The 14,582-nt window shown below is 36.5% G+C and overlaps 3 protein-coding genes across 3 annotated transcripts; 2 read left to right on the top strand and 1 right to left on the bottom strand.

Moving 5' to 3' along the window:
• Positions 1-596: 596 nt before the first annotated feature.
• LOC120295820 (abscisic acid receptor PYL2-like) lies at positions 597-1,097 on the bottom strand. Its single transcript, XM_039317406.1, has one exon. The coding sequence runs from the start codon at positions 1,095-1,097 to the stop codon at positions 597-599; it is 501 nt and encodes a 166-aa protein (XP_039173340.1).
• A 7,911-nt stretch (positions 1,098-9,008) lies between these two features.
• Positions 9,009-10,325, top strand: LOC120295821 (disease resistance protein At4g27190-like). Its single transcript, XM_039317407.1, has one exon. It carries the CDS (start codon positions 9,009-9,011, stop codon positions 10,323-10,325), a length of 1,317 nt encoding a protein of 438 aa, XP_039173341.1.
• A 45-nt stretch (positions 10,326-10,370) lies between these two features.
• LOC108960986 lies at positions 10,371-13,617 on the top strand. Its single transcript, XM_039317408.1, has 4 exons — positions 10,371-11,023; positions 11,134-11,422; positions 12,142-12,804; positions 13,042-13,617. Exons 1-4 carry the CDS (start codon positions 10,371-10,373, stop codon positions 13,615-13,617), a joined length of 2,181 nt encoding a protein of 726 aa, XP_039173342.1.
• Positions 13,618-14,582: the final 965 nt, after the last annotated feature.

The raw sequence follows: 14,582 nt of genomic DNA on the forward strand, positions 1-14,582 counted from the left end.
ATTTACAATGTAGATGTGGTGATTAGTTGGACTTTGATTAAATTAATTAATATTATTTTAATTGAACTCTTCTCCTCTTTTCTATGATCCAAAAGAGGTCAAGTAAAGATTATTATTTGATTATTTAATTGTGATTTTCGGACTAACTGAACCAAGAATATAATCATGCTTTGTACAATTTGAATCTAGGACATCGGGATTTGGAGACTCACCTTCAACTAAACTGAACTAAGAGCGCTTTCTTGTCTTTTTTATCATAATTAACGTGTATCATTATCTAGCAACCATTCATTGAACTTTTATCAATATGTTGAGGCGTCAATTTCTTATTTTTCTTGAGAAAGTTTAAAAGAAGTATCTAGTTTATATATATATATTAACTTGTCAATCCATAGAGAAAATTAAAAAAGAGGAAGAAAAACTTGGGTGATCCGTTTAAAATGATAAGTAAAATGCATAATTAACACGTAACGTCTAACAATTCACATATATAATTAGCAACGTCAATAAGCACACTTACATGCGAACTATTCTCAAAATCGTATGTGCTCATCAATTCACCATCATTATGAAATCATCAACGCTTCTTATCGCCATCATGCATGTTCTCCTTCATTTTCTCTTTTATTCGAAGAAGCCGTGACTCTTTCATCAAGCATTCGCAGGTTCAGCTTCACTATAGTGTGAGCGAATGACTTGTTATCTTCACGAGTGTTTCCTTCGGGGATTTGCAAAACATAAATGACTCCCAAAGACAAAGTCACGACCATCCTTTCTTCTTCATTCTCGTCGTCGTCGAGGACCTCCAATCTGCGCATACTCACCAAGGCCAGCAATCCCAAAATCTCCGCAATGTCACGCACGCTCCCAACCCCGCCGTTGCCGTCCCTCATGTGGCGGCTCTCGATGAATAGATTGCACCTCGGAGGGTTTGCGAAGCCACGCACCAAGGGCAGCACGGCACAGGCCGATGCGTCGATGCATGATGCTATGAGGGACGTGCACAACGATGAGTCGGGGTTGTAATGACGACTAATGAGGGAGTACGTTATGTAAGGAGCAAGAGCCCCATCTATGAAGAGCTCCCCTGACCTCATAAACTAGATAAGAGACCGATCAAAATTTGGTAATTTGGCTGCAATACGTGATTGTTTTCATTTAGTAGTATGACTATCAAACCAATATCGTGTGTATAATCTACAGGCAAAGTGTTTGATTTATATAGCAATGATTGTATCTGTAGCTATGTCGCATTGTTATTATACTAAGTATTGTAATTTGTGTGTTTGGTAATACATGTTTTAAATTCGCTACACTTCAAAATTGGTTGAGACAACTTTCTAAAAGTTACTTGAGATGGATGCAATCGTGAAAACTCATCAAACATTTTATAAAGCCGCAAAATTCCTTTTTACAGTTGTAATTATTATAAGCTGAACCAAGCCAATTTTTCCAGTAGCCTTGCGATAATAGACTAATAGGGTACAAACCCACAGCTTCGGCTTGACGAAAGATTTTCAGTTCAACTCTTTCTTTCTTTCTCTTCGAAAAGCCCCATTGGTACAATAATGACTATCTCACTAGAATGAAAAAATTTACAAATTGAAGGATTGTTCCTATATAAGTTTGTTAACATGTTTCGTCATTCCAAATCTCTCTCTCTCTCTCTCTCTCTCTCTCTCAAAAATATGCATGTGCACATTTAAAATTGAGAAATGCAATAAAATTTTTAAAACTTATTAAATTGGTACAATGTAAACTCTCCATTTCATTTAATTTGATTAACGGAAAATACCGACATGATTTTTTTATTAAACATTTTGAAAATACATTGTCTCTACCAAGTGCAACATTAGAAAAAAATTGAAAATATTAAAATAGAAGAAGGAGAAATAAGGAAAAAAATAGATCATCGTAAGAAAGAAAGAGGAAAACTTCGGGGTTCAATGTAACTTCTCCAAATTTCATCTTCCCAACCCTTTTTTGTTTTGAAATCATGAAAGCAAATCCAGATTAATTTGGCAAGCAAAAATCTAAAATCAAAATTAGAGAAATAGGAAGAAGCAAAAAAAAAAAAAAAAAGCATACAGAGCACAACAAACAAAGAAATAGATAGAGAGATAAAGCGAGAGAGTATCAAACAACTAGATTCTAGATGCCATGGCCATGAGCTTGAAGAAATCTGTTGAAGTTTAAGCGATTGAAAGAACTCTAGAAACATTTGAATTTAGAACTTCCTACTCTAGTACCATGTGAAATTTTGTTTGACCATTGCCAACTCTTCTAAAAACTTAAGCAATTAGATAAATGTGTGATTTAATATTTAAATATTTTATTATTAGATAAAGGGAATGTTTAATAGTTAATTAGTCTTTCACTCCCGCTAGCATGTTAAATTAAACTTAGCATGAGGTGGAGTGATAGAATATTTGAATATTAGACCATATATTCATCTAATAACTTAAATTTTTAAAATAGTTGATAGTAGTCCTACAAATTCTCACATGATATTAGAGCATAAAGTCATAAGTTTAAATCTTTCTAGGTCTTATTTGCCTCCCTAATTAAATTTTTTCACGCTTAGTACTAGGCAAAAGACCAACTAAGCATGAGGAGAAGTGCTAAAATATTCAAATAATAAATCACGCATTCATCTAATAATTTAAATTTTTTAAATAGTTGGCAATGCTCCCATAAAATGTGATATTTAACATTGAAATATTCTATTATTAGATGAATGCATAGTTTAAAATTTACCTATTATCTCACTTCCCTTGTCATGTTAGTGGAATAGTTGCTAGTGGTACCACAAAATCTCACACTTTATCATAAAAGATTGAGAAGATGATCCGAAGAAGTGGTGGTGTGAGCACCGGTGTCTGTAGATGGCATCTAGTTGTGTGGGTTTAAAAATGGAGAAGAAGATGAAGGTTGGGAGGGAAAAAATGGCTTCGGGGAAGAAGAGGGGAAGAAGAAGAAGTGCAGTAGAAAAGGACTTAATAAGGAAAAAAGACAAAAGAGGAATTTTTTTTTAAAATCAATAAAAATTTCAAAATATATTTTTGTAATTCCTACCGGGTCGGATCCAGGTAGACGGGTTGGATCGGGTTTACCGGTCCAAACTCATTCCCCAAATATAATAATAATAATAATAATAATAATAATAATAATAATAAAAACATAAAAATTTAGAAAATCCTAGAAAATCCAAAAAATTCAAAAATTGGAAAATTTCTAAAAAAAAAAATAGTGAAACAAAAAATAGGATTCTTTGTTTTGCATTGTCTTTTATTTTGGGTTAATACTGAAAAACCCAAAATTGGTACACTTTGACAAATTTACCCCAAACTATTTTTTGACCACCAAAAACCCCAAACCCCAAACCAGTATACCTTTGACAAATTTACTCCAAACCGGTACACTTATGACAAATTTACCTTATGTTATTTTTCGTTAAATTTTATTATCAAATTATTAAGTTAAATGACACGTGACAGTTGATCGGTATACCGGTTTAGGATTTTACACTCCGTTTGTCACAGTTTACAATTTTTGTGATTTTTTTGTGGTATTAATCCAATTTAGCATATGGTATATTTGTCACAAATTTATCATTTTTGGGTTTTTTGCAGTCGAATAAATTATTTTTTGGTAAATTTGTCATAAATGTACGAGTTTATGGTTTTTTATAGTTAGTCGGGGTAAATTTATCACAAGTATACCAATTTGGGGTTTTTCAAGGTTAAAAAATATAGTTTGGGGTAAATTTGTCACAAATGTACCAGTTTTGGGTTTTTCAGGGTATTAACTTTTATTTAATACCCTTTTATTTTTTAGGGATAATATTAGGATACTTATATAGGTTCCTTTATAATTATAATTGATTACGCATTTCAATATTTTGAGTGTTACTTTCTTATTCTAGAATGGTTAGGACGAATCTTAAATTTCATTTGGATAAGTTGTTATGGCATTTGTCAGCACATAATCGAGTAGGTACTAGAAGGGAGTTAGTCTTAAGGCTAACATAATCAAATTCTCAAGTCTAGAATATCTGGTTATAAAAAATAAGATATCCTCCCGTATTTTACTTGGGTTCTAGTAGACCGAAAAAGGCTAATGACGACTCCTTTGTCAAAATTTGCATATGCTTAAATGATTTAAAATTTAGTCCGATGTCGTGCGAAATATGAGCTTGGTAGAATCTGAGTCAATAGAAAGTATGACAATACCCCAAAACATAACTCTCTTTCCCCCAAGGGGTTAGGTTGCGACACCACCTATTAAGAACAGAATAACACAATCTAGAACGATAATCATTGACGCATTGCACATAACAGTAATCATCGATGTGCCGTTTTGATATTAGCAAGATCATCTAAAAGTAGTTTCGCCTAGATATTAAAACGGCCAAATAAGAATGAAGCAATTGGAATGACATCAGCTAGAGCTTGAATTTTGGAAATGGGTAGTGATGGCGATGGTCTGCATATGGTGCGCCCGAAGGTCTTTCTAGCAGAGACATTGCTAGCCAGAGACAACGAACGTGACTAGGAATCTCTGTCTACTCCAAGCTCAGCATCAAGGCAGAGCAAGCACTCCTTTCTTTGGTCAAATCAACCGCGACGTCCTCACAGGGCGGAGGAGGAGGGGAAAAGAGAAGGCTAGGCCAGGGGAAAAAGCTGAAATGTTGCAGTGATGGGGCTGATGGGTTTGGGCCGTGGATCAAATCAATGGGTTTGCTCTTGTGGGCCGCGCCAATTGGCTTTTTTTATTTGTTATTTATTTTTATCTTTTTATTATTCTCTTTTTTTGTTCTTTTTACTACCATTCATTGTTTTTATGCTCTTTTTTTACGAAAATGTATTCTTAATTTGTCTACTGAAAATTAGGTATCGACTGTTTCAAAAATATTTACCTAATATTCATAGAAAAATATCATGCCATCACGAACAAACTACAAGACATTATATGTGTCGTTGCATCAAATCTTAACTTACTAAAGGTTATCGTAATTTCTTGATCAATGGAAGAAACGAGCCAAAAATATATGACAATCCCATCGAATAGAATCAGGTATGTGTTGATGAAATATTAACTCATCTCAAATGACTTCATTTATGACTCGGATTAATATGGACCCTAATTCCAATCTCACCCATTTGGTGAGTCGAAGTCCTACAAATTAGAATGGAAGATTAAACAAAGATTGGTATGAGGGAAGAGAAAGAGATGGCTTTTTATAGTGGAAGATGATTCTTTCGCGTTTTGTTTTTCCTGCTCTAGGATTCTTTTTCAATTTATCTGAAGTTTTCAAAGTGAGAAATGATTAAATGTGGCAAAGAGTCAAGGAAAAAGCAAAAGAAATGAATAAATATATTGAGAATAACATAGATTTTAATAAAAACTAATGTTTATAAAGTTTCAGTTGAAAAACCGATCATATGACTAGTCAAGTGGCCCAAGACTTGATTTGCAAGTCAAAAGTCGCAAGTTTAATTTCCCAATCTATTATCCATTTTGGGATAATTATGCGAATAAGTTGGCAGAATTAATTTGAACAATATCTTGTGGCGAACACATTCACCCGTTTGGGACCAAAGATTATTGTGGGTTGGAGAAAATCCAAATAGAATGTCCAGCAAAAACATTTGAGTCGCCATTGATGCCCCTCGATGAAGGGCTGTGACTCCACTTCGACGAATTTCCACTTCCACCATGATGTCGAGACAATTTCCTTCGCAATAGCATGATTAACAATAACCTTTTTCAACAATAACAATAATAATAGACAATTTTGTCTCCATACCAAAAAAGAGGTGAATATATGGTGGAGTAGTTGGCACTGAGCATTCGCCCCTTGAAATTTCATTTGCTTCCGATTATATTTTTCTTGTCTTGAATAAGTGTAAGCTTTATTTGGTATTTCAGTACATGAAGTTACAATTGATGTGAAATTGCAACAATCAAGTCATAACGATGAATTAAATGTTGATAATTAGCTTATGTAGAGGATGATGGTGTGAAATAACTGAATAAAACCTGTATTTTGTAGGTAGTGAGGCTCGAAGGTAATTTTAGTACAAAGAAATGGTGGAGTGCCTCACTTGTTTTTAATTAGCAGAGCATAGGATTCGGGAGATTTTTTTTTTAAAAAAAATAATTTTGGATTCTTTGAGGTCAAGCATAATCAAAGCAAGCATTTATTTTTTTTTCTTTTAGTGATTATTTGGATGTTGTAGATGATTAAATAATGCACTGTACAACCTGTGCGCATTGAGGACGGGCCAAGAGATGCAAACAAACCACAATCTAGTAACTCAACCTTTTGTCTACTATCTCTAATAATCCATCCGTTGGTAGTGAAGGTGGATTTTGATGATACAGTTCACGCCGATGGAGTGAGAATGTCATGTTCCACCATGGAAAGAATAGGAAAACACAATACTTTGGCCTTCCATCATCATAGAAGGTCGACATTGTCTTCCTCGAATTTTTCAAATGTAGTTCCCATCATCCTTGTAGAGATATTCATTCACCTCACCAGCAATCGGCCCTAGAGTGCTTGAGGCCCGCCGTTCTTTTTTGGGGCACATGTGGCCCAAGAGCACGGGTCCGAAGTGGCACGGCCCATTGGCCATCCTAACTAAAATTTATCTGGGCTCATATATAGATATTAGAACATTTTCTGATAGTCGAGGACCCTTCCCTGAAAATAAGTGTTGCTGACACCTTCATTCGAACATCAAATCACATTTCCCATCTTGCATTCACTTTATCCCTCCTTCACTATCTTCTGTCTTTCACCGAAAGTGTTATCGATAGCCTCACAGAATATTTCGGAACCTCAACCCATCGGACATCTGTAAAATTTCCCATCTCGCAATCACTCTCTGTCCTTTGTATCCTTCACCGAAAATTGATGGTGACAGCTTCGTTGAGGTTTTAGCAGCCTCGACCAATCTTATTTGAGACATCTATCCACAATTCGCATCTGCCCTTTCAATCCGTGTCCTCCCTGTCTTCTATCCTTCGCGGTAATTCAGACATCAGTCACGTGTCCCATCTCGAAACGAACAAGACTCTGGAAAATGCAATATGTTATGGGCCCACTGAACTTGTCTTTTAGGGAAAGAACTCATTTTGCATTTCCCCTCTCTTTCTCCCGACTTTTCGGAGGAAAATTTCTTGTGGGCCCCCACAGGAAAATCTTTCTCAACGGTTCTCTTCGTATTCCTTGAATCTTTATTTTCCTCGCTTCTTTTCCCCCAATTCTTGAAGCCCGCTTCATTCTACGGAATGGCTCCATTCGGAATTATATATACAGGTCTTGCTCTCAAAAGAAAAATCATGGTAGCAAACATTTGGAGTGGCTCTTCATCCGTAAACAACATCTTTCGTTTGATGAGAAACTCGAAATGTAAGAATTCTCCCACATATATTGATGTCCTTGTTAATAATAATATGTCAACTTGACTACTATAGTTGCATGAATAGACGTTCCTCAAAGAAACATCAATAACATTGGTAAGCTTCTAAATTCAAATTATGTTTTGCACTTGCCATTAGAGCCTGTCGTTTTTTTCTGGCCCATCAAGCTATACTAAAATTTAATAAAGATGAGATGTGGATGGTTTGCACAAAGAAAAATGGATGAACAAGACGACGTCTGCGTCCTCAGCAATGGTGCATGGAGATATTGTGCAGAGGAGGGAGAGATTCTTTTAAGTTCTTTCGTTGATCGATATGTTGCAATTATTTATCTTATATCACCTTTTTTTTTTTAAAATATTGAAATTGAATATCATGGCTACATACGGAATATGTACCCTTTTAACTAGAGATTCTTTTTTGGTCCATAGTTGATAGAATAACAACTCCAATTGTGACACTAAAACAATTATATGTGCATCATGATTATTTGATTATGTTGGGTTATTTAAATTTTTTGGTCATATTTTTAAGTATGTTTTCCCATCATTTAAAGCATTTTTTTTTTTTATTTTGGGTGATCAACTGAATATGTTTTTTTTTTTGGTAGGATAATCGATCGAATTAAGAAATTGCTTTTTCAGAATATTTATTGTTGTCATTCATAAAACAATTTATACAAAGTTGGGACCAAATTTGTAATAATATATGGCTATGCATATATTAAGTCGAAGCTAGACGGGACAACGTTGAGAGAGAGAGAGAGAGAGAGAGAGAGAGAGAGAGAGAGAGGGATAGTACAGTGGAGTCGGGTCCCCTGGCACGAGGTTGAAAAAGCAAGAAGCTTTAATAATTGTAACACGATCCACACTATATAAAGTCATACTGTCTATATGCATCACGAGGTTGACATAACACTAACCTTCAATAATTGCAATGTGATCCATGATGCCAAAAAAGCAACTTAACTCCATGCCGGTTAAACTCCTAACCTCGCTTTGCTCTATCTTTCTCCCTCCTCCTCTGCATTTGAGAGAGAGAGAGAGAGAGAGAGAGAGAGCAACAGTAGCATTAGAGAAACGATTGTGGACATGCGTGGTCAGTACTTATTAGGGAAGGAGAGAGACACGAAAGGATTTGAAATTTGTAGAGAATCGGAAAGAGGGTCATTGAATTGTTAAAAAAAAAAATGTTCATTTGAGTGGCTTAACTTTTATAAAATTTTCACTTAGGTGTCACGACTTTCAATTAATTATTTAAATACTACAACTCCCACCACAAGTGTCATGATGTGTAATACTTTGGGGGACCTCTTCGAGAAGGTTATAGTGCTCAAATGAATATTTTTTAAAAGTTTTATAGTAAAGTGATCAGAATAAAAAAAGTTGTGATACCCTTGCTGTGACATTTTTTCAAAGTTAGCCTTATGCAACTAGGGCATTACAGACTTTTACATGCCATGACAATACGACAGAGAAGCTAAGAAAACTTACTTCTATGGGTGGCTTCCCAACCCGAAGGAGCGATATCATCTCGGCAAAAAGGCGAGCAGGACGGTCAAGGACATCCAGGAGCTCATGGTCCAGAACATCCAGGAGCTCATTGCGCAGGGTCAAGTCGAGGAGGCTGACTCCGAGAATCCTCCGCCAGGGCTTGTTGGCGGTGCTCTCTACGTGAATTCGTTGGCCGGTGATGAGGGCGACTTTATCACCGATTCGCGAGCTTCCATCTTTCAGGGCATAATGAAAGCTCTGAATGATGAGAAGGTGAAAGTGGTTGGGGTCTACGGGCCTGGCGGCGTGGGGAAGAGTACGCTGTTGGAGATAGTCGAGAATAAACTTAGGCAAGAGAGGGGACCGTTCCGCATGATCGTTAAAGCGGAAGTCTCGCGGACTCCGGATTTAAATAATATCCAAGGCCAGATTGCTGACGCCTTGAGTCTGAATCTGAAGGACAAGGAAAGCCAACAGGGAAGAAGAGATCTTCTGTTTCAGAGATTGCAGAGGGATCCAAATGAGAAGGTTCTCATAATATTGGACGATCTGTGGGAAGCACTTGATTTGAAGGCAGTTGGAATTCCTCTGGGAGATGAGATCAGGAACTGCAAATTGTTGCTCACTTCGAGAGATAAAAGTGTGCTGGAGCAAAAGCTGCATGCCGAACAAACATTTCATCTGACAAGTTTAGAGGAAGACGAAGCTTTCAAGCTATTTGAAAAGATAGTCGGCGACAAGCTCAGAGAGGATGAGGAATTGAAAGTAAAGGCGGCTCAAGTGGTAACCAAGCTTGCAGGTTTGCCTCTTTTGATTAACTCCGTTGCAAGCACCTTAAAATGTAGTAAAGTGTCCACGTGGGAAGACATGTTAATAAAAATAGAAGACCCACATAATGAGAGAATAGTGAAGTGGAGTTACGATCATTTGGAGAGTGAGGAAGCCAAGTGCTTATTCTTGCTTTGTGGTCTTATTGGTGGGACCATTGAAGTCGAACTTTTGCTGGGACTAGGCATGGGTTTGGGCTTGTTTGAGGGATTCGATAACAAGATGCAAAGTTCAAGGAATAGATTGAATACGATGCTCAATAGCCTCCATTCCTTTTGTTTGTTACAGGATGGTGGTGATGGTAAGGAAAATGTGACCATACATGATCTTTATAGCGAGGTGGTTGTCTCGAATGTATTTAGTCGGAATTCCTTAATGATTAATAACAATTATGGCTCATGGCCAAAGGAAAAGCTTGAGAAATGCTGGGCATGCTTAGTTAATGTTGGCAGTGGTAGGCTTGCTGAACTAATGCTGCATCGGTTTCCCCATGTGAAGATACTTATGTTGTTGAAACAATACGATAGGGGAGATTGCAGTAAAATGGATTTCACATACATGGAGGAGCTCTGAGCCCTCTATCTTTGCTCCATGCGTATCACCAGTTTACCTTTCTCGATGGAAATCCTTGGTAATCTCCAGTCATTAAGCATAAATTGCTATGTGGGGGATGTGGCAAATCTTGGCAAGCTCAAAGCATTGCGGATTCTCAACTTTGCAAAGTCTCAAATTTCTAGGTTGCCTAAAGAAATTGGGGAACTAACGAATTTGAGATCGTTGAATCTAAACCATTGCTACTCGCTCAAGATAATTGAGCATGGAGCCCTAAAAGGCTTAATAAACTTGGAAGAGTTACATATGAGGGGAAGCTTTGATGGATGGATGGGCAAGCATGAAATGACGTCAAAATCGTGTGGTGTTGGGCTTGCTGAGTTGAAGAACTTGACAAAGCTAGCATCTCTAGAAATATCCATTCGTCAACCCATCATACTCTTGGAGGATGATGACCTGCCATTTGGGAACCTAGTCAGATTTTGGATCAACATAGGAAATCTTGAGGGGTGGGGATATGAATGTTTGGCAGTCATGAAGCTCAATTTGGAAGGGTGCAATAGTATTCTTTCGAGAAAGTGGGTTCAAGAATCTCTGCAAAAGACTCAATACTTATATTTATGTGAGTTGAGTGAGTCCAAAGAGAGCGCTCACAAGTTGTGCATCGAAGGATTTCGAGATCCGAAGGCTCTCAACATTAAAGACAGCTACTCAATCAAGTACATTGCCAATTCATCCTATGGCCTCCCTCCTTTTTTGAAGTTAGAGTCTTTGTTCCTTGAAAATCTTATTAATTTGGAGAAGATATGCCATGGCCCTATCGTACCAGGGTGCTTCAGCAATTTGAAACTGTGAGTGTTGGACAGTGCTGCCAATTGAAATACTTGTGGTGTATTTCAGAGATGCAAAGGCTTGTGCAATTGGAAGAGATTAAAGTGTGGGAATGTTACTCAATGCAATCCATTGTCACATATGATGCCGGAGAAGATATAGTTTCTGCTGATAATAGAGTTGAGTTGCCTAATGTATGCCATTTGGCATTGTGTGAGTCACCAAATATGACGAGCTTTTGCATTAGAGCAGAAATCACATCAGAGGATACTCCTTCTCCCATCCAGGTAATTTTTTTTTTTCAATTTTTCCCTCGGTCAATTTGTCCTATTAGGATGAGATGATATTGGTTTTCACTCAATGTTAGTACATATTGCATTTTTTGATTATTTGTACAATTTTATTCACCTTTTGATTTACAAATAAAAAATCCTCTCAAATAGAACACATACCATATTATAGTTAGAGGAAAGCCTCTTTCCATGACTTTTTTTTTTTTTAAATAAATTTTCAACGTTAGATAATTGCATTGATAACTTGGGTTTCTACTGTGGCTAATTTGTTACTTGTATAACATTCTTAATGAGATGAAAAAATATGCTGAATGAAAGGAAGCAAGAATGAATCTCGAATGATTAAAGAAAATTCAATAATTTCAAAATGGAGAAAGTGACATTCAAAGATTCAATAAATGGATGGCAAACAAGGAGCCACGTAACAAAGATAGTCCCCATAATTCATGTCTTGTCAAACATGCAATTTGTAACTGATTCCAACATGTCATGCCAAGTTGCCAACGTCAATGTCAACATCACTGTGCAATTGAGCTGCATTGACAGCATGATAGTGGTGAGGATAACCTCACGAAAACGATTTCGCTTTTCATGGAAGAGAAATTCATTCTTTTTTGTTCTTTAGCCCGAGAGTTTCACTTATTTTCTCATGAAAATAGCTTTACTTGTAACATAACTCACCTTTGATGAGTTTCATTGTGGCGCTTGGTCAGGTTTTATTGCCTCACTTGAAATCCCTAGTAATGGATGGACTCCTTGGTCTGGAAAAGATACTCTACAGTGAACCTTCATTAAAATATAGCGATTTGACATCGTTAAAGATCAGACAATCTAAATCCACGTCGAAGAGTATTATGAAATCAAATTGGATACTAAAGCTGCCGAATTTGGAGTCAATGGAAATTGAGAGCTCTCCAACAGAAGTAGTTTTTGACTTGGAGGAGCTAGAAGTCACAAGAGATGTCGAGATTCTCTCTCGGCTAACAGAATTGAGTTTATCTTGGTTGCCGAACCTGTGGTGCATGTGGAAACAAGATGTACAATTACAAGGAATATCAATATTTCGGAACTTGAAGAAGCTCTCTATCAACAATACGGGGCTGTCATTTCTCTTTCCGGTGTCTGTGGCTAAATGTCTTAGAGAAATTAGAGCCATTACAGTGAGGGATTGTCCAAATATGAAGGCGGTGATTGTGGATGAAGAAGGAAGAGATGAAGAGATAGATGATATTATAGAGTTCCCATTATTGGAGCAACTATCTATAAGTCGGTGTTCCATGGAGAAATTCTTCTCATATCCTTATGGAAAAAAAGAGCTAGTGACCACTACTTCAGATTCACAAGATGCTTACTCCAATTCTTTCTTTGATCAAAAGGTACAAATCCCTTCTCTTGAGATTGTACCCATACTAGCCATAGGCACGCGATTTGTGGGGCAAGTAATAAAATCTCTCTAAAGAATTTTATTTGTTTTATTAGTTAAAGCGTGTTCATAATTTATAAATACACTAGTAAAAATTCATTCTTCCATTTCATCAAATAGATTGGTTAGGATTAGGCCAAATTGTCAAATTATTCATAATTGCGATCTAACACATAAATTTTATGAGCAGGTGAGTTTACCAAGCTTGAAGGCGTTATACTTTCACGAAGTAGGATCCTTGAAAAGGATATGGCATGGTGAACTTCCGAGAAGTTCCTTATGCAAATTAGTCACTCTCTCCCTAGGTTATTGCTCCAACCTACTCAATATCTTCCCCTCCACAATCATAGGAAGATTGCTCAACTTAAAAAGTATCAATGTTGAAAATTGTCCCTCCCTCGAATCATTATTTGATTGTGGGTCCTTTGATGCAAATACTAAGCACACAACAATTTTGCTCCCCGAATTGGAACTTTTGACGGTGATGGAAGTAGGAAAGCTAAGATGCATGGTGAAAGGCAACTCCCAAATGATTTTGGGTTTTCCAAGTCTTAAAGTTGTCAATGTTGAAAATTGCTCCAACATGAGATATCTCTTCCCCAATTTCACAGCCACAACACTAGGGAAACTCGAGAAAATAGACATTCGGCAATGCGAACAGATGAAGGCAGTGATTCTTGAGGAAGAAGATTGTCCTGTGACAAGTTTCCCTTCCTTAACACAACTAAGGATTTTGCGGTGCCCTAACTTTGGAACGTTCATCTAGAGTCCTAGAAGTGTCAAGAGGCTGCCTGTGATGAGTTTCCCTTCCTTAACACAACTAAGTATTTTGCAGTGCCCTAATTTTGGAGCGTTCATCCAAAGTCCTATAAGCGTTAAGAGGCAGTTAGGCGAGAGGGTTGAAGAAAATGATGAATCGCTGCTGTCGCGACCTTCCCGAATTTTTTGAAGGGTGAATTACTTAAGAAGGCTAATGGATTACTAAGTCCGAAGACTTGGCACGGACTCTCCCAAGTCCTACCAATCGCGACTTGATAGAATTTATTTCATTTAAACATGCAATTTCAATTTGGAGCCGCCACTAATCAATTAGGGTTGATTAGAAACCCAAATAAAGTATGGGATAATACTTTATTTTTACGAACCAGAGATTCAATAAGTCCGGGGACATGATTACGCTAGATTAGTCTAACGCCCTTTCGGTACCTTTTATTTTAATTTAAAAAATATTTAGCAGACAATGTTAATTAATTTTAACCTAAACTACTAACATGCAAATGGTGGTCATGCGGGTGCACAATCAATAAAATAACATTCAATAAAAAATGCTAAAAAATGCATGCCCTAAACATGATTTCTAAATGACAAGACACCTAATTTTTTTTTTTAAATGTCAATTATATGCAATCTTAATCTAAATTTAATATGCATGGATTTTACTTTAATAATATGTGAGATGCAATTCATATGATATGACTTAAACTTATCACTATATGAATGCAATCTAATTTATATAATTCTAAATATGCATGTGCTACGTGATATGGGATGAATGACATGGTATTTCTACATGCATGCTCTTTTATGATTTTTTTATGATGATTCATTTTTTAATGCATATATGCAACCTATGCTAAATAATGATGATATGAAATGAGATTAATTATGAATTAACCTATTAACTAACCAAATAAATGACTTTTGTGTTTTCTTTCTTTTTATTTATTTTAA

This window comes from Eucalyptus grandis, chromosome 7, assembly GCF_016545825.1.
Source record: "Eucalyptus grandis isolate ANBG69807.140 chromosome 7, ASM1654582v1, whole genome shotgun sequence".
In the NCBI taxonomy this organism is placed as follows: domain Eukaryota; kingdom Viridiplantae; phylum Streptophyta; class Magnoliopsida; order Myrtales; family Myrtaceae; genus Eucalyptus; species Eucalyptus grandis.

Bases quoted from the DNA above. Each gene is read 5' to 3' on its own strand.
- LOC120295820 (XM_039317406.1), bottom strand. From the start codon at position 1,097: ATGAGGTCAGGGGAGCTCTTCATAGATGGGGCTCTTGCTCCTTACATA.
- LOC120295821 (XM_039317407.1), top strand. From the start codon at position 9,009: ATGGTCCAGAACATCCAGGAGCTCATTGCGCAGGGTCAAGTCGAGGAG.
- LOC108960986 (XM_039317408.1), top strand. From the start codon at position 10,371: ATGGAAATCCTTGGTAATCTCCAGTCATTAAGCATAAATTGCTATGTG. The intron at 11,024-11,133 runs GTACATTGCCAA...CTATCGTACCAG, and splicing joins AAAGACAGCTACTCAATCAA to GGTGCTTCAGCAATTTGAAA. The intron at 12,805-13,041 runs GTACAAATCCCT...TTTTATGAGCAG, and splicing joins ATTCTTTCTTTGATCAAAAG to GTGAGTTTACCAAGCTTGAA.